The 26,970-nt window shown below is 33.9% G+C and overlaps 1 protein-coding gene and 1 long non-coding RNA gene across 2 annotated transcripts in view; both read right to left on the minus strand.

The window, feature by feature from the left end:
- The window catches only part of LOC126885494 (NFX1-type zinc finger-containing protein 1-like), a gene marked incomplete at its 3' end in the record, with an annotated part of 372,388 nt that overhangs the window by 147,389 nt on the left and 198,029 nt on the right, over positions 1–26,970 (minus strand). The window contains 1 exon segment of the mRNA XM_050652072.1: positions 5,103–5,865. Within this exon segment, the coding sequence (XP_050508029.1) occupies positions 5,103–5,865 (763 nt within the window).
- On the minus strand, positions 10,961–25,981 carry LOC126884508 (uncharacterized). The gene is made up of 2 exons (XR_007698073.1): positions 25,671–25,981; positions 10,961–11,149 (listed from the first exon to the last, which is right to left on the minus strand). It is a non-coding gene; the product is annotated as an uncharacterized LOC126884508 (long non-coding RNA).

The following is a 26,970-nucleotide window of genomic DNA, read 5'->3' on the forward strand; positions in this document are numbered from 1 at the left end:
TTAGCTCTTCTTCGTCAAATGCTAAATATTGTAGTTTCAAACTCAAAAGACGGGAAAACTGTGCATTTTTCGAGGATAACTTCTTTAAACTAATTTAAAGTATTTAAAAATATCTATATACAGAAATAAAAAAAGTCTCTAACTCAAAAATTAAGTGACTTATTATGAAAAGAATGTCAGTCCCTATTTTTTCAGCGAAAAAGTGATCGGAAACTTCCCTCTACTTACCACCCTAATTAAAATTAGTCATTGACCTTATTTGGTTTTCTATATTTATGTATTATTAATAGGTTCTAGAGGTTGGAGCGGCTTAGAATCATTAGTTTAAAGAAAAAATGGAGTTAAAAGCGAATAATGAATTTTTGTATTTTGGTAGAAAATGCCCTTTTCTTCAGAATAGAAAGATTAGCATCAGAGCTACAAAAAAATATGTAAATCGAAAATTGTAGCTTATTTAATTCTCAAGAATGGGTTTAGCAAAAATTTTTTCTGTGGCAAAAACTAAGTGAGCTATTGACATTTCTATGCAAAGGTATATACGAAATTCGGCCCAGATGATAAATACATAAAAAACATTGTATTTTGTTAATAATGAAGTTGTTTATTGTTTAAAAAAATCTACAACTAATATTACAGGTAGTAATTCATAAACAAAAATGTATGTATAGAATTTATTATTAACATAATCAGGAATAGTAGAATGACACTAACTTTACAAACTCAAGGGTACTTATGGATTTTTGTTGGTATATACAAATTTGGTCTTTTAAATAGATATGCCTTTTTTAGATACACTATTCTGAAATTTAAATGGAATGTTAACAATATTAATCTTGATGTAAGTTTCAGTTTGACATTGTAAAAGAACATCGACGAAAATATACAATGAGGGATGATTTTGATAAAATGAATTATTTAAGTGCGAATGAAATGATTCCCAGGCATTTGTTGTACGATTTAGTTCAGCAACATTTGCAGCCCAGGGTCCAGGTGGAAATAATGACCCTTCACTTATATAACTTTCCACTAAATAATCCGCAAATTTTCGTGTCGCTAACTTTTTCCGGTTCTAAAAATAACAGTCCAAAACAATATCTTAGCCACTTTCCAATTTCCAATTAGCATCAGATACGAAGAAATGTTTAAATATGAAATTGTGTTTCTAAAATTTTATTGTTTTTTTATTTATTTATAGTATGTATTATACAAATGACCTAGCCTTTTGTGACTAATCCAGGTGGTTTCCTGATGGGATAACAGTAGTTTGTAACTTTTACATAACTTTTTATTTTAACAATTATTTTCTAGTAGAGATGGAGAACTAAAGGTGGAAGATTCTGCACTAGTTCGATTTCAGGCAATCTGTCGAAGAGGAAGAGTGTGAGATAATTTTTTTAAGAAGAAGCAATAAAATGCACGATAAATTTTATTTTCCGAGTTGCTTTTTTTATCGTTATGTGTAAACGGTACATCGCAGCGATTTATCGAAATCGGATTGGAGTTGGTATCGGATTGCATCAATTTATTGTAACGATCGAGTTGTTTCAGTTTATAATCAATAGCAACAATTTATCACAGCGTCTAAAAAGCTTTAAAAGAATCAATAAATCGCAACAATTTATCGTCACAATAAATTGCTGCGATTTATCGCAGCGTCTAAACGCCACTTAAGGAAACTCTTCATGCAATTGTAAACTCGACAGAAAAAATGATGAAAAATAAAGAAGAAATTCCGACAACTTGGTATACTTACATAATTAAACTAATTAATGGGGTCAGACCAGAAGAATAACAGACATTAGGTTAATAATACTAAATAAAGGTAAGAGTACTTTATGCTATGATGGTAGCAAAAACGGGAAAACGCTTGGCCGTGATAACATCCCGGCAGATATATTAAAACTAATAATTAGTTATTTAATTAAGGGCATAGGCGCAAAGTGTCGACTGTCAAAAAGTTCAATGTGTTTTAAATGCATTAATTTTTTTTCGAATCCTGAGAAAACTAATAAATATTTTTGAAAAGTTTAAACGCAGAATAAAAGGTTACATTATTACGGAGGGTCGAAAGTCCCTGAAAGCTTCTATAATGTTTATTTTAATAAGTTACAGGGGTGAAAATAAAAGAGAAAATTTAGTGTGATTTTTAATTACAAATATTTCCCTTAAAAGAAACTTTTTATTTTGGTAGGGGAGCCGAAGCGGGGATTTTTGCAGTTACTCGAGCGCGTCAGATTATTACATGGGGAGAAACCTTGTACCCTGAAAATGTACCTCTACCATATATTGGCTCTTAATGCAGGGGAGTTCGTTAAGGGGAGGCCGAAAAAAAATCTATCCTTAAAAAAACTCGAAATCGTCAGATTAAGATAAGGTAAGTTAAGTATGTACATGTGAAACAGTGTATATTTCAAAAATCTGACTATTTGAGCGGGGCGTAACGAAATGGATGAGTCCCAAAGTTTCACAAGAAAAAACGAATATTTCGCAAAATTAATGACAGATCAAAAAACTAAAAAATACGCGCTCAATATTTTTTAAAAATCTATCGAATGATACCAAACACGACTTCCACGGAGAGGGGGGGGGTAAATTTAATATTTTAAGTACAAAGCGAAATGAACATCAGATCGAAAAACTGAAAAAATACACTTATTTAATATTTTTGAAAAATCTGGTAACCAAACTGGAACCATCTTGGTACCAAACACGACCCCCTACGGAGGTGGGGTGGGGGGTTACTTTAAAATCTTAAATGGGAGCCCCCATTTTTTATTGCAGATTTGGATTCCTTACGTAAAAATAAGTAACTTTTATTCGCGATATTTTTTCGACTTATGAATAGATCATGCTATAATCGGAAAAAACGATTGTTGGAAATGGAAAATTAAATTAAAAAATGGAAAGTCCCCGCTAAAATGGAAAACTTTACTTAACTTTTTTTGGTTTTAGGACCTACTCTTCACAACCCAATAGGTCCCCATAACGCTCGAGTGACTGCACATTCAGCATACTTTGCTCCCCTACCATTATTCTAAGGGACTGTAGGTCCTCGGTAATAACGTAATCTTTTATTCTGCGTTTAAATTTTTCAAAAATACTTATTGCTTTTCTCAGAATTTGAAGAAAATGAATACCTACGTTTAAAACACATTGAAGATTTTGAAAGGCGACATTTTGCGCCTTTCCCCTTAACGAAGGTTAAGATAACAAAGGTTAATTATTATTAATAGACAACATCAGCGCGCGGAAAATGCGTTCCAAGATTGCTGCTTTAATTTTAAATATTTTGTCAAGATAATTGGCACACATATTCGTAATATAGTAAAGAATGGCGGTACAGAGCCCAATTTGAGAAATACATATATTAGCATGTGGAAATTACGCTATAATTAAATAAAATATTACAAAAACGAGTCTGTACCGCCATAAAGAAGAACAAAAAAATAGACTTCCTTCAAATAAACTTTTCTATCCTATGCCTAGATTTGGTGTCACATTGGAATTACTAAAAATAAATTATCTAAAACAAGAAATCGAACTTAACTGACTTGGCAACATTTAGCGCGCCTGTGAGTATAATAATTATTTTTATCACAATATTGTGCCTTCGTTTTTGATAATGTAAAGTCACTGTCACTATCGTACTGCTGATGCACTGTTTCTGCTCTGTTAAAATTTTGCAGAACTTTCGAAAATATATTGATGACGTGCTGATGTAGCTTCTTAACGAAGAAAACATCAAAATATCGATTACGCTTTTCAGTCATGTGTAGGTACTCAACTGATGAAATTCCAGAGGACTAGTTGAGGTCTGAATATTCATAGCTTTACAAAAAAAAAGAACGTCTGAAACACTGTAGCGATTATAGATTTATATTATGTAACTCTTATCAGTCACACTTCGAAGATGTTTGCACTGAATGTTTTGCTCACGGAAATGTCGAGATCAACGTAAAAATATATTTGACGCTTTTATTGATTGCGAAAATGCATTTGATAAATATAGTACATCATGACAAGTCAATAAAGAGATAAAAGAGTAGATAGCCGTGATGTCAAACAGCGAAATTTGTTTTAATGCAACATGGGTCGACAGAAGAGTGTAAGATTCTTACAGGGATTCTTAAGGGAGACAGACGGGGCTGTGCGCTGTCCCAACTGTTGTTTAATTTATATATTCAGACAGGATCTTAAAGGAGCTTTGCACAAGATGAAAGTTATATTGATCGATGACATAAATGTATTGCAATGTCTTTTAAAATCCATCATCATGGTGGGACTAGAGATGGGACTAAAAATTATTGTTCTTAAACAGTGGCTTATTTTATCAAAATAGACAATTACAAATAGATGGACAACCAATACAAAAAGTATACAATTTTAAATATCTAGGATGTTATATTACCGAACAATTAGATACAGAAAAAGAGATAAAATGTAAAATTGCGATGGCTTGTGCAACTTTTTTAAAAATGGGGTCATTCTAATACAACGATTGCTTGAAACTTTAACTTGGAAACGTAAGTATGATTAAATGTTACATACGGTCAGTTGTCTTATATGGTGTCGAAGCATGGACCTTGAAAATATCTATTATTAACCGATAAGAAGCTTTTGAAACATATCTCTGACACTAAAAATACCGTAGTCTACTAAGCAGACAAATGAAGCAGTTCTCAACAGAACATATGCTACTCGTCAGGTGATGGATAGCGTCAAATCCAGGAAGATGTATACCCGGACATACATATAATTCAGGGAAAACAGTATAATATTCTTCGACTAAATGTCATGGATAAATTCGAAGGGCGCAGGAGACAGCTCAAGACAGCTATAGTCGTGCCGTGTTAATCAAGTTAATTGTTAAGAAAAAGAAAAACTATATAAAAATCGATACTACAAACTGAAATCAACACAGGTTAAAAAAATAGAAAAAGAAACGTATTTGCATTTGTTACATTCCTAAGTTCGTCGTTACTTATACAATGGTGTCTCAACAATGTAAGGTTTATAGCGGAATGAACAAGCTTTCATTTTTTCATTTCATTTTTATTAGTACATACTACTAAATTACCTAGTGAAAAACATTGTTGACTTACCTTATCTGTTGTTGACAGCAATCCTTCCAAGAATTGATCCAACGCATGATTAGTAAAACAAATTACCAATATGGGAGAGTCTTTATACCATGCTTCGTTATTTTGTAACATTGTGCTAACAATTTTTAAACCTAGAAAGGTCTTGCCGGTTCCTGGAGGCCCTTGTATAATTGCGAATTCCCTGGTTAGCGCAGAGTGAAAAGCTTTATTTTGGGCTTCATTCAATCCATAAAATTCTCGATCACCCCAATCCAAAGGCGAAAATTTGGTAAGTTCTATTGTATAGAAAACGGGATCTACATTCAGCAGATACTGTGGAGGTCTTGCATCTGTACGCACTTGTATGATATATCTTTCCATTGGAAAATGTTCAATTGGCATATTTTTTAAAACAGTAAGAACTTGATAATAGGGTTCAAAATAAACTTTGCTCTCTACTAATAAAAAAGATTTTTCATAAAGGCCTGCAGGTAACTCCATATCTGAATTAAATCCAACGATGAGCTGACCATTTCCTAGCAATTTTTCATCTCGGACTACAACTTTTCCAAAAAGTAGTGTATTGAACCTATCATCTGTGAAACACAGCAATGAACCAAACATAAATCTTTTAGAATTCTCGTACTCAAACTTTATATTCTTGTTAGAGAAATCGAATTGGATTTTTTGACAATTTTGTTCGTTTATAGATTCCGCATTGAGAAACTTGACACCTTCGTACACTTTGATATCTTGCTGTTTATCTCTTGGATTGTTGATGTACCTAAAAGATGAAACGGTTAAAACATACTTTTTATTTTTTATTATTTTTACTTTACAGAACTCAAGCCCGCCCTCACTTACGCGTCAGAAACATGGACGATAACAAAAAGTGTTTGAGCTTTACCGCTTTTATAGTGAGCCTAGTATTGGTAGATATATCAAAATAAACAGGCTGCGGTGGCTAGGCCACTTAGAGAGAATGAATAAGATGGAGCCGTCGAAACACATTTATACCAAAGACCGGATGGACTGAGAAGAGGCAAGCTCAAACCACGATTTAAGGACCAGGTGGAAGACGACTTATGAGTACCTATTAAGAGTACGAAATTGGAAAACCAAGGAGAAGAATAGAAACGAATGGAAGCTGATTCTGGAACAGACCCACCATGAGTTGTAGAGCCAATGATGATGTAATGTTACCAATGTAATAAAATTGGATCTTGTTGAAAGAAGGACACATTATATACTTTTTAGACACCTTACATTAAATTTTATTGTTTTCACCCAATTTTGAAAAAATATGAAAACTTTGAATTATCCACGTCGGTCTGTCTGACTGTGATCACAACTCCTCCGTCAATATACCAGCTAGAATGACAAATGAGGTGTCAAATGAAAGCTTATAATCCAAGGATGGTACTAAAGAGATGAGATATTTGACCTAGACTGTCTGTCCGTCGGTCTGCCCGACCGCGAATATAACTCCTCCGTCATTATACCAGGTAGAATGGCAAATGAGGTGTCAAATGAAAGCTTATAATCCAAGGATGGTACTAAAGGTGAGATATTTGACCTAGGCTGTCTGTCCGTCGGTCCGTCCGACCGCGAATATAACTCCTACGTCATTATACTAGGTAGAATGACAAATGAGGTGTCAAATGAAAGCTTATAATTCAAAGATGGTACTAAAGGTGAGAGATTTGACCTAGACTGTCTGTCCGTCGGTCTGCCCGACCGCAAATATAACTCCTCCGTCATTATACCAGGTAGAATGACAAATGGGGTGTCAAATAAAAGCTTATAATCCAAAATGGTACTAAAGGTGAGAGATTTGACCTAGGCTGTCTGTCCGTCGGTCCGTACGACCGCGAATATAACTCATCCGTCATTATACCAGGTAGAATGACAAATGAGGTGTCAAATGAAAGCTTATAATCCAAGGATGGTACTAAAGGTGAGATATTTCGACACCTGATATGAAAAACATTGTATCTCCACTTACAATGTTTTTCAACTATGGCTTAAATAGCATCTATAAACGATAACCTTCAATTTGGTCTAAGAACTTTTATCCTATCTTATGTAATTATAAAGTTATTTAACAAAATAACCTCACTGTAAGTGCAAATTTTTGATCACTGGGTGGAAAAAACATTGTAACCAATGTTACAATATTAAATTTTTTTATTATTGATGAAAATTTTTTAATAAAACATTGTAACATGGGATACAATGTTTTTCTCCAAACATTTATTGAGTAAGTTTTTATAACTGCATTGTAAGTTGTGATACAAGAAAGCAAGGTAGTGGAATATTATGATGAACAACATTGTAAGTCAATATAGTCAGGAGGTAAATTCTATATTATTAACTGCTGAGCATAGTAAGCATGCCTCAAATCGTAAAAACTCACATAAAAATACTAGTTTAGAATTTCAAACAAAAATAATAACACCTATATCATTCACTGCTGAACTAACTTCTACTGATGAAACTCAGATAATCAATGGTCACAGTGGATTGCACGCTCAAGATACATCGACAGTGGAAAATTCTACATGCACCGAAGATACAAGTTCACCATTAGATACGTCTGCTAAGAAAAAACAATACCTCAAGAAGAAAAATCTTGGAAGGAAGAGACAAAGGGATCCTAGTGTTTGGAAAATGAATGTCTTGATGAAAATGAGGAACTCTGGCCAAGAATATACTGGCAAAACTGGAAAATTATCGAAAATTAGAGAACTGGGACCTGGATGTAACGATAAATGTATCAGAAAATGTAAATCGAAATTATCTGAAAATGATAGACTCAATTTATTTAATAATTTTTGGGCAGTGGCTGATCATGACCAACAAAGCGAATATTTATGTAGATTTGTTCTCAGACAAGAGAGGAAAGTTGCAAAGCTAAAAGAGTCCAGAAGACACTGAACATATGAATATAATTTGCAGTTGACATAACACCGACTTCAAGTTTGTAAGAAAACATTTTTGGACACTTTTAACATAACAGATATGTGGTTAACTACACTATTCAAAAAAATTGATAGTCATGAAGGCGGAGGCCGTATACCTGGAGATATGCGTGGTCGCCATAAGAACAGGGCAAATGCTGTAGACGAAAGTATTAAAAATTCGATTCGTGCGCATATTAACTCTGTTCCAGCAAAAAAATTCCATTACGTAAGGCAAAGAACAAGTAAGATGTATTTTGATGAGTCTTTAACTTTTCCCAAATTGTATTCACTATATAATGAATGGATGTTAGAGAATTACCCATGCGATAAACCAACCACCAAAAGTCAGTACAGAAACATATTCAATACTGAGTTTAATATCGGTTTTTTTGCACCGAAAAAAGATATGTGTCTTACTTGCAATCTACATAACACTAAAGCAGAGAAAGACCAAATAGGAAAAGAATATGCTTTACATATTGCAAAAAAAATATGTTGCACGTGAAGCCAAAAATCGCGATAAAGAGGTCTCTAAGAAAACAGAAACGGTTGTAACTGCCTGCTTTAATTTGCAAAAAATATTAACTACGCTCCAATCAGAGGTATCATTGTTTTATTATAAAAGGAAGTTTAAAGTGTATAACTTTACTATCTTTGATCTTGGATCTGCGGAAGGCTATTGTTATGCATGGGATGAAACCACAGGTAAAAAGGGGCCTAATGAAATAAGTAGTGCGCTATTTGATTTTATTAAGAGAAAAGTTGCTGGTGGAGCATTAGAGTTTAGAGTTAATTCAGATTGTTGTGGAGGACAAAATCGAAATCGAATAATATTTTTAATGTATATTTATATCATGAAGAGCTAATTTAGCTAAGATCATGAATATTAATATTACACACACGATTTTTAAGGTGGGCCACTCTCAATCTGAGGGTAATTCAATGCACGCCCTTATTAAGCGAAGGAAAAAGAACCAAGTTGTTTATGTACAACAACAGTGGTATACACTGATAAAGTGTGCTAAAGTCACAGGAAAACCATACGATTTGAAAGAACTAAGTAAAAATGACATCTTGGACTTTAAATCAATGTTAAAGAAAATGCCGAATTGGGATTTAGATATAGATAAACGCCAAGTTTTCTGGTCAAAAATACAATACGTAAAAATATATAAAGAACAACCACATAGTATTAGTTTTCAGTACGATCTTATTTCTGATCAATTATCGTTTATAAACTTAGAATGCAAACCAAAATCGAGCAAAAGGGCTACCAAATCCAGGAATAAAAATATACACGATTTATGGGAAGTACAAATTCCTTTAGCTTATAATGGGTTACTTCCCATAACCACTTCAAAATAAAAAGATCTTGTTGCTTTGTGCTCTGGTAAAGCTATACCAGAGCAATATTGCAGTTTTTATTTAAATCTTCCCCACTCTCAACAAACGGAATATTCGGATGATGACGCTGAATAAACGTTTGCAATGGGTTAATTTTGTTTATTTTTTAATAGAATATAAACTGTTTTATAATTTGTAAATGTTCATTTTGTAATAAATAAATCTAAAAGATATTATTTTATTTACCTACTTCTTGTTAGTATGTATGACGTAAATTCTTAAATACTACTTGCCTGAGCAAAAAAATCACGTTTAAAGTAAAACCAATAAAATAAATTAATTATAATCTCTTTATTTGGATATTTACTGATTAGTTACAATTTATATCCACCTAGCCAAAGAAGCATACTGTGTTGAAATATCATTGTATGAACCACTTACAATGATTTTCACCTAAAATTCTGAAAAAATTTGCTATTGTAACTCGACCTAAATCAGGACCAGTAATGTTGACAACAATGTGATATGTAAAAGTGAAAAGCTGAGAAAAAGTTATAAAATATGGATTAAGAACATCACAAAAAATGTAAAAGCTGACCCAGTAAAAAAATAAAATGTTTTGGAAATTTCTTTAAATCGCTCTCCTGTAAACTAAGCAAAAGTGAGTTACAATGTTTTTCATATCAGGTGTCGATTTGACCTAAGCTGTCTGTCCGTCGGTCCGTCCGACCGCGAATATAACTCCTACGTCATTATACTAGGTAGAATAACAAATGAGGTGTCAAATGAAAGCTTATAATGCAAGGATGGTACTAAATGTTAGAAATTTGACCTAGGCTGTCTGTCCGTCCGACTGCGAATATAACTCCTCCGTCACTATACCAGGTAGAATAATAATTGAGGTGTCGAATGAAAGCTTATAATCCAAGGATGGTACTAAATGTGCGAAATTTGGCGTAGGACTTTCGGTTTTAGAAACGCTACCAGAAATACTCTTTTAAAGTCACTGGAATAGTACACGTGATATATTATTCGACGCTACTTCGCAAGAAGAGAAAAATATATACTTCCGGTTTTATGACTGTCTGTTCATCTGTCTTTCCGTCCGCGAATACAACTTCTCCATTACTAATACAGATAGAATGACAAATGAGAAGTCGAATGAAAGCTTATAACCCAAGGATGGTATTAAAGATGAGAAATTTGACATCGGACTTCCGGTTTTAGAGTTTGTAACGTATGATTTTCCTGTTTGAATGGGGTCGCTTAATAAATGACTAAAGTTTTACAGAAATAGGCTAGCTGGAAATTGAAGAGACTAAACAGTAGGGCTCAGGGAAGGATCAGGCCGTATTTGCACGCCCTAGTAAGACGGTACCTACTGAAATACTTGAATGATAAAGAAAATAAATTAATATAAGGAGTAATGACAAGAAAAGAACTATTGACCAAGAAGATATTCAGAAGTAGTGTTGAGCGCCAGGGAAGAATTGAATAAATTCTTCTCCACGTGACCTATAATGCTGTACCTAACTAAGACTATTAAAGTGGTAGGATAATAAAACATAGAAGTATGTACAACCAACCAGTTTAATGGAAAAAAATTACCTATAACCCCTATATACAATTTATACAAACTAGCTAACACCTGACGTACTAGGCTAGTACGCTCCTGTCTATAACCTATATATTACAGTATAAAAATGGATTGAATTTATTATACCAAGACAATTAGTTGATTTGAATATGCATGTACAAAAACTTATTATTAAAGAGTATTACAACATTGGTTGACAATTTCGTATCTGATCAGAATGACGAACCGGACAATACTTACGAATGAAATAAATACTATTAAAGAGATGAGGTAATAACCTTAGGATAGTGTGCACATTATCTTACCAGGTAGGTTATGATCTCCGGACTATTTTAAATAAAGATACAATAATGAAAATGACCTAAAATTTGTTGAAAAGAAAATATTTAATATGATAAAGTGAATTGATTTTAGAAGAGTTGAATTTACATGATTTTTAAGGTTATCTATGTTATTAAAAATGTTAAAGTTGAAAAAAAAATATTACGCAAAAGGATTGTAAATGTAAATTTTAACAATAAAACCTGTCGCTTCTACTAAATGCAGGACTGTGGCTTCTCCAAACTCCAGTAGTTGATACGGGGAGAGCCAAGTAAGGTATCTTCCGGTTTTCCCTACCTTAGGGGAAGTACTTCTCACCAACCAGAAGGTATGAAGATGAGGTGCGACAAGGAGCTACTTCCTAGCACCGGAAAACTATATATTTTCCCAAAGAAAGTAAACCAAAACTAAACTCCATCCAATACCCAAAAACCCAAAATGATTGTCTATTCCATTTCAAACTTGTTTGGGTGACTTAATCTTGGTCTCCACCAGTGGCCATTACTCTTCAAAAAAAAGGTGTTGGAACACAAAAACTCTTCTCTTCAAACACTTAACCAAAAACAAAACAACTCCTTCTCACGTAAATTAATATTCTATTTAAAACATTTCAACCAAAATTTTATATTCTCCGTAATGGCCACTGGTGTGAGGTCTGGCTTCCACAAAAGCCGAGATTGAAGTCACGATCCGGTCCCTCTACAATGACAATCACGTCAGCCGGAAGCCGTATCGACACACAAACCAACTTCTAGGTTCTGAATTCCCCAAAAGTTACCAATTTTGTAGTCGATCAACTGCAACTTTCAATACAATTGTCTGTAAAGTTGGTTGCATACCTAGTTACTATTGGAATAAATATTTTAGTAACGATGGTAATAACTAATCGTTACATTCCCCCGTTACTCGGAGAAAAAAAAATTGATCTAATGAACAATTTTTTTTATACATATATAAATACTCAATACAAGTATCCATAAAAAAAATCACACGCTGTGGGATCCAACACAGGCGTGAATAACCAAATATCTAAAATATACTACGAATCTAAGAATACTACTCTACTCTAAAATAACCTATATTGGTGACACAGAACTCGTAGGACAAGTTCTCGGTGGCATACATCATAAAGACCAAATTGTGTTCAAGTTGATTCAGTAGATTTTTATAAAACCCCAAATTATAGTCAACAAGAACACCATAATAACCATATTCATAACTGCAAAACAAAACATAACCTATACAACTTATACACACTTACATTTGACTCGATCGATTATACCTAACCGCAAATTATGAGTCATGTAAATGGAGTTGTCCTAATGACCAATATATCACATATGGTACCAACATACATATTTAAGGTTTATTATAACCCTTTTCTAAATTACATAATTCAGATAAATCCTAATCAAAAAAAAAAATGTCGAATGGGACGAGTACTACAAAATCGTTCTATCGATGGACAACAGATTTAAATAGAACATATCCAAAGTGAACAATTAGTAGATTTCGTAGCCAATTCGCAATAAGCCAACATAGACCATAGTATATCAAAATAAATATAAGAGTTATTGACAAGAAAGGAAATTATTGTAGCAAGCCTTTTATCCTAAATTGATCCGACATTGGACAACAGATTTATATTGAAGCATATCCAATGTGGAACAATCAGGCAGATTTAATTGAGCAACGCTACACCTAGTACTAAATGTACTAATGATGATTACATATTTTTTTACCATGACCCTAACTCAACCGATCATCAGATTTGTATCAGATTCAATGGGAGATCTATCTAAGGGTAACTAATCGAATAGTTGACCTAACAGAAGTTAGCTTACTCTGGGATTCTCTAACTATAGCTATAGCTACAACAGATTGATAAGAATGGCCAGAAGAAGCTAACCAATATTTCGAAGTCATCTCTCATGAAAGAATTCAAGAAGTCACATATTAATAACTCTTATAAATAAATCCAATTATGGAAATACTAGAGAACAAGTAAATCAATTTCTAAAGAAACTGCAGATTAAGAAAATGTTCCCTAGTTACTCACAGAGAACAGGATATTGATCCTGACCCTAAGGTACATATATGAACCAAAAAAGATGAGTTTCTTGGAAAGATGATGCTCAAACACAATAATCCCTTGGTGCATCCAAAAGCTATATATTTCCATAGGACTGATATCCAAGAAGTCACATTATTATCAGAACAATCAAATAGCAAAACTAAGAATAATAAGTGTACAATAGACAGACAAGTTTAAGACTAAGTCTCTATAGAATGATCATACACTGAAAATCGAATAAGAATGCCTAGTGCATGATTAAAATGATGATTAAACATTCTGTCATAAAGATTCAGCATCTGAACTGATTAGGGTATGACCTAGGGCTAGGCAACGGTGACCCATGAAATCTGCTTCCTATCATGTGCACAGTTGATAAGTAATACAAGTTTCGAACCCACGTATTTGCATAGCCAAGCTAGGCAAACCATTTTCCTAAGAAATGTTCAATACGATAAATAACAACATGATTTCATAATCTTTATCATAAATTTTATCTCAACTACTTAATTAAATTTTTGACCAATGAAGTATAACTTTGGAATCACACTGTATACTCAAATTGCATTTACCACAACAAATATCAGGATGACTTCTTTAGACCAAAATAAGCTAATGTACCAAGGAATCATACCAAGCATTGGAATAACTTTCCAGTAGAACCTACAAAATTAAACACAACACCAGATAAACATAAACTAAACCTATTATGTAGATACACTAATCTACAAGTGATGCCATATATAAGCATAATCACATACAAGGTGTTACAGTTCCATACCAGTTCAATAACAAGCCAAATTAAGCCAAATCTCAATGCTAAAACTAATGACATCTGAGATACATAGAATATGGAAAGCTAAAAATATTATTATAATGGATAAAACATAGTGGCCCTATCCGGTGACTAAAATCAAAATCCAATCATTTACCTATTCATTAACCAATCGAGCATTCCTGAAATTTAGAAAGAGGAATTAACTTAATCAATAATGTTAAGTTAATCTTCTTCTTCTGATGATGAAGATTCTAAGTCGTTGACAGTATTATCTGGTAGTAAGTCCTTTATATGAAATCGACCAAGTTTCCTGTTGGACGAACTATCTTTCAATTCATATATGAGAGGAGAGATTACTTTACTGACAACACATGGGACGTACTTCTGACAAAATTTGGCAGAAATAGCATCACCTTTACTAGACTTAACAAAATTGCGTTTCAATACCCGATCACCAACAAAGAATCGCAAATCTCTTTTCCTCAAATTATATTGACTCTGTGACTTAAGGTAAGAAGATTTTAACTTCTTTCTGATGTCTGCAAATATTGGAGGCAAAGTCTGAAGATCATCTAAACGATGAAGCTTCTCAGAGATCGGAGGGAGATTTGTGGAATTGTCTGAAATTAAACCAAAATAATCACCAGACAAAGCAATATTTCTACCAAAATTCAAATAAGCTGGAGAACATTGAGTAACTTCATGGACCGAAGTTCTTATGGCTTGAGCTATTGAGTGAATATACTGGTCCCAAGCTCTGTGGTCTGGATAAGTGTACGATCTAAGGGCTGTTACAATACTGCGATTCACTCGCTCACTATGATTAGCTTGTGGATGGTATGCAGCATTATAAAAGATCTTCTGAACTTTGTATTTAGTTAGAAGGTCTTTAAAAGCCTTAGACACAAATTGAGGACCATTGTCACAAGAAACAATTTGGGGAACACCAAACAACAAAAAGACCTGCTCCTCCAAATATTTCACAATGGCAGGGACAGTGGCATTACGAAGAGGAAAAACTAGTGGAAATTTAGTAAAGTAGTCCACAACTACTAAACAATAGGTATAGCCATTGTAACTACGAGGATATGGTCCAATCAGATCCATGGATATCATCTGCCATGGGAAGTCAATGTTCCTAAAAGTACCCATTAATCCAGCTTGTGGCATAGTACTTGGCTTGCAAGTAGCACAAACTTTGCATCTAGATATATATTTCTTAATATAGTTGCGCATGCCAGGCCAATAATATAATTCTGCTATCCTACTAAATGTTTTATAGGAACCGAAATGACCTGATGTCACATTATCATGAAAACTACGAAGGATTTCATCCCTGTTTGCTGTTGGGACGACAATTTTCCAATCAGACATATTAGACAAAGCTTCCACTGAACTAACGACATGCTTATAAAGGATATTATTTTCTACTTTAAAATCAGGATACTGATCAGGTTCTTGGGTAACCTTTTCCACCATTTTCTGATACCATGCATCCGGAACTAAAGTGGATAAGTCAAGAAGATTGACATCAAATGTTCGAGACAAAGCATCAGCTACTACAACACCATTTGCTTTACGATGGACGATATTATAATCAAAGGCTGACAACTTACAAATCCATCGAGACAAACGTTGGGAGGGGTTACGCATAGAATGCATCCACAATAATGAACTGTGGTCAGTAATAAGGGTGCACTTACGACCTTCTAAATAGTAACGGAAAGCCTCCAAGCCATGAATAATAGCAAGGAGTTCACGCTCTGTAGTGGAGTAATTTTTCTGAGCCTTATTAAGCTTCTTACTAGTATAGGCTATGGGGTGTTCAGAACCATCTTTCATCTGAAAGAGTACACCACCTGAAGCGGTATTTGAACAATCTGTCATGAGATAGAAGTGTTCACTGAAATCAGGTGAAGTCATGACAGGAGCACTGGTAAGAGCTTCTTTAATGCGATGAAAAGCATCATCGGCTTCAGGAGTCCAGGTGATAGTCTGGCCCTTTTTCCTATTCTTAAGGAGGTCAGTAAGGGGTGATAATAAAGTAGAATAAGAAGGCACAAATCGACGATAGTAATCACACATGCCCAAGATCCTACGTAATTGTGTAGTAGTTTTAGGAATGGGGAAGTCCTTAATAGCGGTTACTTTATCAGGGTCTGTTCTCAAACCTTGATGATCAACAACATATCCTAGAAATTTCAAATTAGGACGACAAAAATTACATTTCTCTAAATTAACAGTGAGATTAGCCTCTTTAAGGCGTGAAAATAATTTCTCCAATATTTCAATATGTGACGAAAAATCAGGAGTAACAACTATGATGTCATCTAAATAATAGAATACGAATGGTTCGAGTTGGGGACCAATAACCAAGTCCATTAAACGACACATTGTTTGCGGAGCTGAAACTAGACCGAAAGGCATTGTGACAAATTGAAATAATCCTTTACCACTGACAGCGAAAGCAGTATACTTCTTACTCTCTTCGCTTAACGGAATTTGTAAGAAGGCTTTGGATAAATCGATCGAAGAGATATATTTGGCATTCTGAAGTTTGCTCAGAATTATATCTATCCGAGGGATGGGATAAGCATCTCGATTAGTAGTGATACTATTAAGTTTGCGACCATCGAAGCATACTCGGAATGATCCATCCTTCTTCTTCGTCATCCATAACGGCGAACAATACGAAGAATTTGACTGTTCGATAATGTTTAGAGAGAGCATCGAATCAATTTCTTTACCTAAATCTGCTTGCCATGCCTGAGGTATGGGATATTGATATTGTCTAAACGGAGTTGAAGTGTTCACTTCGATAGTATGAGATATTAAATGTGTACGGCCTAGTTTATCTTTGGAAGAGATAGAAGAAAATTTAGAGATAATATTCTCTAACTGGGTTTGTTCTAAGCTAGACAAACTAGAGAACTCACGAATGGCACTTACAGTTGCGACATTAAAGGAAGATATAAATAACGAAAAATCTGAACAGTTTAATGTACTATTAAATGCATTTAAGAAATCCATGCCAAGAATTATAGAATTTTTAACTGAAGGGATAACATAAAATGTAATCATTTTCCGAATATTGGCAACTACGATTTCTGTGTCAAATTTACCTGTAATTGACTGGATTGCACCATCCGCAGTAGAGACTTGCAGAGAAGAAATAGGCATAACATTAATATCAGTATTTTCTAACAATTTCAGCGAATACGAACCTATTAAAGAAATGTTAGAGCCACTATCTAATAGAGCTAAACAATATTGTCCTAAAATTTCAATTTCAAGATAAGGTCGGTTATCATTATGTTTCCTAACTAATAACGAATTTATATCAAAATCCAAAATATCTGATTTATTTTCAAAATTATCTGGTATTAACATAGACATATTATTATTATTTACAAACGTACAACATGGTATAGAATTTGGAACTGTTTCCTTGTCTTGATTATGCTTATTACTAAAATTCCAGTTTAAGACCGGAGGGGATAATCTACGATCAAGCGAACCGCACGAGTCAAATGAAGTGTTACTAACAATTACTTTTTCCCTGATTTCGGTTTGCGTGCAGGTCTCCGGTTGGAAGTGTTTCTTCCTTCCTGAGAGGGTGTGTTTGAGCTGCTGGCGGGTATTGGACCTGAAGCTTCGTCTACAGCTGCGGTCATATTCCCTGATGGTGCTGCTGTTTGAGGAACGCTCAGGGTACGAGCCTCTACATGCTCGTTTCCCGAACACTTAAAACAGTTACGTTTTAATGTGTTGTCTCTACCACAACCGTGGCAAAAAATCCGCGTTTGGGGTCTGGAACAATCTCGAAATGCGTGACCAATTCCCTGACAATTCCAGCAAGACAAAGAATAAGTAGTCACAGACACATTCGGTGTATGGGGTCTAGATTGCCAAGAACGATTTCTCGAGGAGTGAGAGTTAAATCCAGCACCAGAATTAGATGTTGTAGGAGGATGAAAAGACCAGGATAGAGTTTCCTCTAACCGTTTACACTTATCTGTCAGGTCTTCGATAGTGGCTATATCAACAAGTGCCAATTGGGCATGGTAAAAAGGTAGCAAACATTTTAAAATTATCTTAATTTTTGCATTATCTGTTAAAGGAGTATCTAAACGACTACACATACCCAACATAGTGTTAATAAACATAGTCACTGATTCTCCAGGTTTCTGCTTGCGGTTCTTGATCTCGTCTAAGAGATCAGTTTGGAAAGAATAAGGCAGAAAATCGGATTTTAGTTTCTGAGCCAAACCAGTCCAAGTGGTAAAGCTACCACGGTTGTTCATAAACCACGTAAAAGCATGGCCTGTAAATAATTCGGCAGAAGCCGAAAAAAGATCTTCCTCACTCACACCTCCCGAAACACGAAGACATTCTACCCTATCTAAAAACGAAATTACTTGGTCATAATGACCTTCACCAGAAAACGAAACTCCCCACTTATGTACCTGCACAGGCTTGGGATGTAACAAGGAATTAGAGGCTTGAACTGAAGAAACAGGAGTGGACGTGGCTAGAGGATTTACTCGAGAATCGAGTTCACCTTCTAACCTGAGAATCCTAATGGACATAGAGCGTTTGTAAAGTTGTTGCTCCTCATCTGAGCAACATAATAAGTGGACACGACCAGAGATATGAGCAAGACGTGAAATGTATCTAGAATACATGCTATCATGGACAGTCCCTCTAAAATTATTTATCTTTTGCGTAAGATCCTCTAGTGTCTCATTTATTCCTTGTTGTTGTTCCAGGAAAGGAATAGCTGCAGCTGAAATCTGACGGAAACTCCTATTTCCTTGCTCTTGTTTAAGAGCACCGCGCAATAGACTGCGTTTTTTATCACATTTAGCGGATTCTTCAACCTCTATTTCTCTTATCCTCAACTCATAATCTACCTCCTTAACTAATAAATGCTCTGGCTGAAAGGTACACATGGTGGTAGGAAAAATTTAGTAACAATAAGCCCAACCCAACAACGACAAACCGAACCCAACCCAACAAACTAACGACCCAATTAACCGACAATCTACTAAACAAGCTGCTCAACCGACGAGCTGTTAAACTAACGACCTAACAAACCGACAAACCAAATATAACCGAGATATATATTTGGGGTAGATATTTAAAATAATTTAAGTAGATGTTTAAACGAAAATGTATATAAAAAAATGAAAACTTTATAAATTATATATAGGTATGTGTGTGTGTGTGTTCACAAAGAGGGGATGGCATTAGATAAACTTTTTGCCACAGATATTTGAAAGTTGAAGATTGAAGATGTCATATTAAATTTTTATTTTAGAATCTTTAAGAAATTGTATGATAATATCATTAATAATTTTGGTATTGAAGCTTAGTAGATGTGAAATATTCAGCGGTAAACTTACATTCCGCTCCTGAAGTCTAGCAATTAGTGCTTTCGTATGGTTTTTATTAAGTTCACAATTAAAGATTATATGATTTAAATCTGCAGTAGAGTAGTTATCACATGAACAGAGAGAGTTGATACGCATTCCTATTTTAGCTAAATGTGCAGGAAAATTGCCATGGTTTAATCTTAAGCGACTTAGGGATGTGGAATAAAACCGAGTAACGTGATAATCAAATATATGTGGGATATTTTGCGGAAGTTGTGGGTATATGTAAGTGTATGGATTCCTCGAAGTTTGTACAAACTTAAGCCAAATAGTTTCCCATTTCTTTCTTAATTTTTTATTCAATTCTGGAATGTAATCGCTGGAGATTGTTAAATCTACTATTTCATTTAAAGTTGCCGAATTCTTTGCCATTTCATCTACTATCTCATTTTCTTTGATTCCAGCATGTCCTTTTACCCAGATAAAGACCAAGTCACTACTATTATTTTTAAATCGAGCGATTGTCTTTCTAATATGGCATAACAACTCATTGTTGTGTTTTTTGGTTATTGGTTGTGATATTGCCTCAAGAGCAGATAAAGAATCTGATAGTATAACCGTGTCTCCAAAGTTCTGTTCAACCGCGTAAGTTAGGGCTCTTTCAATAGCATAAAGTTCGGCAGTGAAGATAGATGTACATTTAGGCAGTCTAAAAGAATTACCACTTTTTATATTAGAAACATAATAAGCGCTACCTACACTATTACATGTTTTTGAACCATCTGTATAGATGTATTTATAATTAGAAAATTCAGATAAGATTAATTTTATAATTTTATTGTTTTGGCATGGTAAGTTTCTATATGTAGGTTTTATGATCTTTGGAAAGATTGCTATTTCCTCAATAGAAAGGTTATATATGGGTAATATTTGTTTAGTGTTAATGCTAAAGTTGTTAGTTTCTAGATAAGCATCTGTAAGAGGGGGAGAAGTTTTAATTCTCCAATAAGAATTTGTTAAGTTATATTCAGTGAGACTGTTAATTTTACTTAATAATTTATGTGAATCTAAAGTCCTGGTCTTTAATAGAAACTTATTAGACAAGAATTCTCTTCTAAGGTTTAGAGGAGGTTCCTGCGCTTCTGCTAGAATTGCAGCACATGGCGTTGACTTAAACGCACTAATACATATACGTATTGCCTTATACTGAATATGATCGATTTTTGATAAATTAGATTTTGACGATGAACCATATAAAAAGCATCCATAATCAATGATTGACCGAATATACGATTTATAGAACATTAATGCTATCTTTGGGTCGGCACCCCATCTAGCTTTACATATGCAACGAAGCATGTTTAAACCTTTCTCGCATTTGTTGATAATGTGATTCACATGGAGTGTCCAGGTTAGTTTTTTGTCCAAAACCACGCCCAGATACTTATGGTGAGAGGATACATTAATATCAACATTACTTAAATTTATACTGGCAGGGGAACTTAACCTATGTCTAGTGAAAAAGGTGATGCTAGATTTTTCAGGGGATAACGTGAAATTAAAAGCCATAGACCATCTTTTTACACATTGCATTATCAGTTCCAAATCGCATAAACACTCATTATATGATTTACGGCTGCTGTATATACAGAAATCGTCTGCATACTGAATAATTTTAATTGGATTATTTGTTTCATTTAACATGTCATGCAATTCTGCAGTATAGATATTAAAAAGTACTGGACTTAGGACTGAACCTTGCGGAATTCCGACTGATAATAATCGAGGGCCGTAAATGTGATTTTCTGAATCTCGAATGAAAACTTCTCTGTCCCTATACAAATCTGTGATTCTTTGTGCGAATTTATAATTTAGACCGTATTTTATGAGCTGAACAGTTAAAATATCAATATCCAGAGTATCATAAGCCCCTTTAATATCTAAAAACAAGCATGCCGTTATAAGATTAACGGAAAGTGCATTCTGAATGTCGGAAACTAATTGAGCTAATGCTTCAGAGGTGCCTTTGCCTCTGCGATATCCAAACTGATTAATAGGTAATAAACAATTACTTTCAAAATGCAATTCAATTCTTAATTTGATAATTCTCTCAAATGTTTTTGTAATGCATGATATTAATGAAATTGGTCTGTAAGAGTTAGGTAGACTTAAATTTTTGTTGGGTTTAGCAAGTAAGCAAATTACAGTTTTTTTTAAACTTTGGTCATATAATCCTTGCAACCACCAACTATTAAAAATATTTAAAAGAATTCCTTTAGCAATTTCAGGCAAGTATTCAATCATTTTATATGTAATGCTATCAAATCCCGGTGCTGTACTTTTAGATTGTTTGATTGCTAATCGTAATTCCTCCAAACTGATAGGCATATAAAATGATTCATTGCATGCTACATTACTATTGAATTTACTGAAGTCGATTTTATTTGATGCAAATTTGGGAATAAAAAACTCAAAAAAATCGTCCACCATATCAGCTGATATACTGCCCGATCCCGTTGAGTCTTTGTTTGATATTTTTTTTATAAATTGCCAAATTTTAGTAGGGTGCGTGTTTTTATTAATATTGCTTATGAAAGATATCCAGCTATCTCGAGCTTTTTTAGAAAATAGTAATTTAGTTTGACTAGCTACATTTTGATATTGACAATAGTTTGTATAGTTTGAGACACGTTTATACTGGTTCAGGGCTTCTTTTCTGCGACGAAACATATCATAGCATTCGGTATCCCACCATATTGGACGTTGAGTTACTTGTTGTCTTGCTCTTTTTAGGGGAATAGTTGCGGATGCTGCATCTGAGACCTTTTCCATAAAAATAGAGAAGCTTAGTAGATTGGAGTTTAGATTTTGGTTTGTCCTAATTAACGAATTTTCCAGTATAGTGGAGTATGCAGACCAATCAGCTAATTTATCATTCCATTTAGATGCTGGATTTTTATTTATTATAACTCTATCCCTAATAATTTCAAATTTGATTAAGCAATGATCTGAACCTAACGCATCTGGTACGACATCCCATACACAACAATCACTAGCCAAACCAGCAGAGCAAAATGTAATGTCTACCGCCGAAGGTAGCTCTTCTGGACGAGAAATTCTAGTTGGTTTACCATTATTGAGAACAACATAGTTATTGTCATCTAAGGCTTCTACTAATTGATTACCACAAGCTTTATTAATATGAGATCCCCAAAGTGTATGATGGCTGTTAAAATCGCCACAGAAGATAACAGGAGAATTAAATTGCCGAAAGATATTTGACCAATCTGATTTAGAAACATTTAATTTAGGTGGTTTATACACCGATACTAGTATGATATTTAAGGACGGAAATTTAACTGCGCAAAGTTCTAAATCTTTTTTATATGCAAAAGTAATAGGAAAATTTATAAATTTAATGTCTTGGCGAACTGCAATGGCAACACCGCCAAAGCCATTTGCACGATCCTGTCGGATAATCTTATACCCTTTTAGTTTAAAAGAATGGTTTGGTTTTTTGAAGGTTTCTGATAAAGCTATAATATCTACAGGATTATTGTGTAAAAAATTTAATAAACTTGGATGGTTTTTAGAGAAAGAACGAATATTCCATTGAATAACTTTAATGTTTTTACTATTGGGTGTACTTATCTTATTAGTGGATTGAATCATCAGAACAAGATTCAATATCGATTTCTGGAATTAGATTTGAAGGACTTAATATAGAGGAGATCATATTTCTAATATTTTCTTCTAAATTGTAATTTGTTTCGGATGAATCTGAATGAACTACTTGTTTAACTACGGTTATTATCTGACTTGTTAGTTTTTCCTTATATTGGATAAAGTCATCTCTGTGAGGATTTGGTATGATGGGATTATGTGAAGATTTGGTTTTTTTTGATTGAAAATGGGAAAAAGTAGGCAGAGACGGAGAAATAGGTGGAGACTCCGGAGCAGATGGCTTACGTTTTTTCACTTGTCTTTTGGGTGAAGTATTTCGAACAATGGGTTTACGTAGCAAAAAGCTAGAATTTGGAGTTTGGGACGTACTGGGGAGTGGCAGAGAGGGAAAATTAGTGGAATTATTAAGAACTGAAAATCTATTATTTGTAGAAATCTTGGCATAAGATGGATTATCATGCAATCTTTCAGCTTCTTTAAATGTAATATTTTCCCTGGCCATGAGTTGTTTGATATTTTTTTGTTTCTTATATACTGGACAATCTCTGGATGTAGAGCAGTGTTCATTATTTTGGCAATAAATGCAGAATTTTTCGCAAGAAGAGTCTGACGTATGATTTAGGCTAGAACAGTTTCGACAGTGAGAAGATTTGGTTTTACATTGCTTGGCAGAATGCCCATATCGCAAGCAATTAAAACATTGAACAACGGGGAATATATATGGTTCTACAGAGAAATTGCATAAATTAATTGTTATATTTTGAGGAAGTTCATTTCCTACAAATTGAACAATAACCATTTGTCTGTTTACATATGAAATATTACCGTCTTTATCTGTTACCTTTCGTTTCATGCGTTGGACTTGAACCACCTCTTTATGAGATATTATGGCATTTTTTAAATATTCCTCAGAAAAGTATGTGTCAATATTCCTCAACACACCCTTCTTGTGTGTAAAAAATTTGGGTATATACGCTACTAAGTTATTATTAGACATAATTTTATTATTAACTAGATAATTAGCTTTTTCATAAGACTTAAAAATAACTTTAACGCGATTAAGACCAATCGATTTGATATCAAGAACATCGGATTTTATATAATTGTCAGTCAACAAAACGTGACCAATCCGGATTGGGAAAATTCTTCCCAAATGCTTATCAGTACTCTCAATATATACAAAATATGGACCTTTATCCTCAGTTCTATATCTATTATTTAAATCTATAAAATTATTTACATACCTATCCTCCTCTGCGTCCTTATTTTCGGGTGGCGAATTGCCACCCGAGGTCTCATCCATTATATATTTTTTTAATCACTTACCTAACCTACCTATTATAAACAATAAAGAAAATTAACAAAAGGAACACTAATTAACACAATAACACACAATACACCGAGAACTGCTCGTTTGTATCGTTAAAATCAAACTATTAAAATGCGGAGAATAAAAATTCGTGTCCACACTTTGACAATTATTTGACGTTTTTCATATATAGGTATGGTAAGCAAAAATTTAGCTAACTGTAGTATATTGTGGCTGCACCTAAATCAAAAGTAGTAATGTACCTAGATATCAAAAAAAATAAATAATTCAAAATTTTTCAAAAATAAATATCCAGGTATCACCAAACCGACCAGACCGAAATGTCAACCAATATACCTATTCAAATATTATCCTACTCACGATTTACAATTATTATTTTAAATAAATTAAAATAGTACCAATACAGCAATACAAGTGCACTAATGTATTTTCCAAATAACGTACAAAAGGAATCAAAAATTTATCTCTATATATTTACAAAATATACAACAATGAACCAGAAAGATACTTACTAGAAAAATTTACAATGAGCAACAAAACAAAGAAAGGTACTGTCTTACTGAAAATCGGGCTCCACGTTGGCGAGCGCCAATTGTAACGTATGATTTTCCTGTTTGAATGGGGTAGCTTAATAAATGACTAAAGTTTTATAGAAATAGGCTAGCTGGAAATTGAAGAGACTAAACAGTAGGGCTCGGGGAAGGATCAGGCCGTATTTGCACGCCCTAGTAAGACGGTACCTACTGAAATACTTGAATGATAAAGAAAATAAATTAATATAAGGAGTAATGACAAGAAAAGAACTATTGACCAAGAAGATATTCAGAAGTAGTGTTGAGCGCCAGGGAAGAATTGAATAAATTCTTCTCCACGTGACCTATAATGCTGTACCTAACTAAGACTATTAAAGTGGTAGGATAATAAACATATAAGTATGTACAACCAACCAGTTTAATGGAAAAAAATTACCTATAACCCCTATATACAATTTATACAAACTAGCTAACACCTGACGTACTAGGCTAGTACGCTCCTGTCTATAACCTATATATTACAGTATAAAAATGGATTGAATTTATTATACCAAGACAATTAGTTGATTTGAATATGCATGTACAAAAACTTATTATTAAAGAGTATTACAACATTGGTTGACAATTTCGTATCTGATCAGAATGACGAACCGGACAATACTTACGAATGAAATAAATACTATTAAAGAGATGAGGTAATAACCTTAGGATAGTGTGCACATTATCTTACCAGGTAGGTTATGATCTCCGGACTATTTTAAATAAAGATACAATAATGAAAATGACCTAAAATTTGTTGAAAAGAAAATATTTAATATGATAAAGTGAATTGATTTTAGAAGAGTTGAATTTACATGATTTTTAAGGTTATCTATGTTATTAAAAATGTTAAAGTTGAAAAAAAAATATTACGCAAAAGGATTGTAAATGTAAATTTTAACAATAAAACCTGTCGCTTCTACTAAATGCAGGACTGTGGACTCCAAACTCCAGTAGTTGATACGGGGAGAGCCAAGTAAGGTATCTTCCGGTTTTCCCTACCTTAGGGGAAGTACTTCTCACCAACCAGAAGGTATGAAGATGAGGTGCGACAAGGAGCTACTTCCTAGCACCGGAAAACTATATATTTTCCCAAAGAAAATAAACCAAAACTAAACTCCATCCAATGCCCAAAAACCCAAAATGATTGTCTATTCCATTTCAACCTTGTTTGGGTGACTTAATCTTGGTCTCCACCCGTGGCCATTACTCTTCAAAAAAAAGGTGTTGGAACACAAAACCTCTTCTCTTCAAACACTTAACCAAAAACAAAACAACTCCTTCTCACGTAAATTAATATTCTATTTAAAACATTTCAACCAAAATTTTATATTCTCCGTAATGGCCACTGGTGTGAGGTCTGGCTTCCACAAAAACCGAGATTGAAGTCACGATCCGGTCCCTCTACAATGACAATCACGTCAGCCGGAAGCCGTATCGACACACAAACCAACTTCTAGGTTTTGAATTCCCCAAAAGTTACCAATTTTGTAGTCGATCAACTGCAACTTTCAATACAATTGTCTGTAAAGTTGGTTGCATACCTAGTTACTATTGGAATAAATATTTTAGTAACGATGGTAATAACTAATCGTTACAAGTTGCAACCGTATGAACTGTTCTAAAATCACCGAAATAGTATAAGCGATATATCATTCGACGTGCCTCAGCACGATAAGAAAAAATTTTGGTTTTGGTTTTGGTTTTTATATAATTTCCGCTTAACAAGTTCTAACCAGAAATGCCGTTATAGTCGCAGAAATAGTACACATCAATCGAAGCGTATTGAAAAGTTGACTTTTAATCTTTAGTTCCTGTTTTGAAGTCATTTCTGTTTAAACAATGATGACC

This window comes from Diabrotica virgifera, chromosome 5 (assembly GCF_917563875.1).
Source record: "Diabrotica virgifera virgifera chromosome 5, PGI_DIABVI_V3a".
Classification (NCBI taxonomy): domain Eukaryota; kingdom Metazoa; phylum Arthropoda; class Insecta; order Coleoptera; family Chrysomelidae; genus Diabrotica; species Diabrotica virgifera.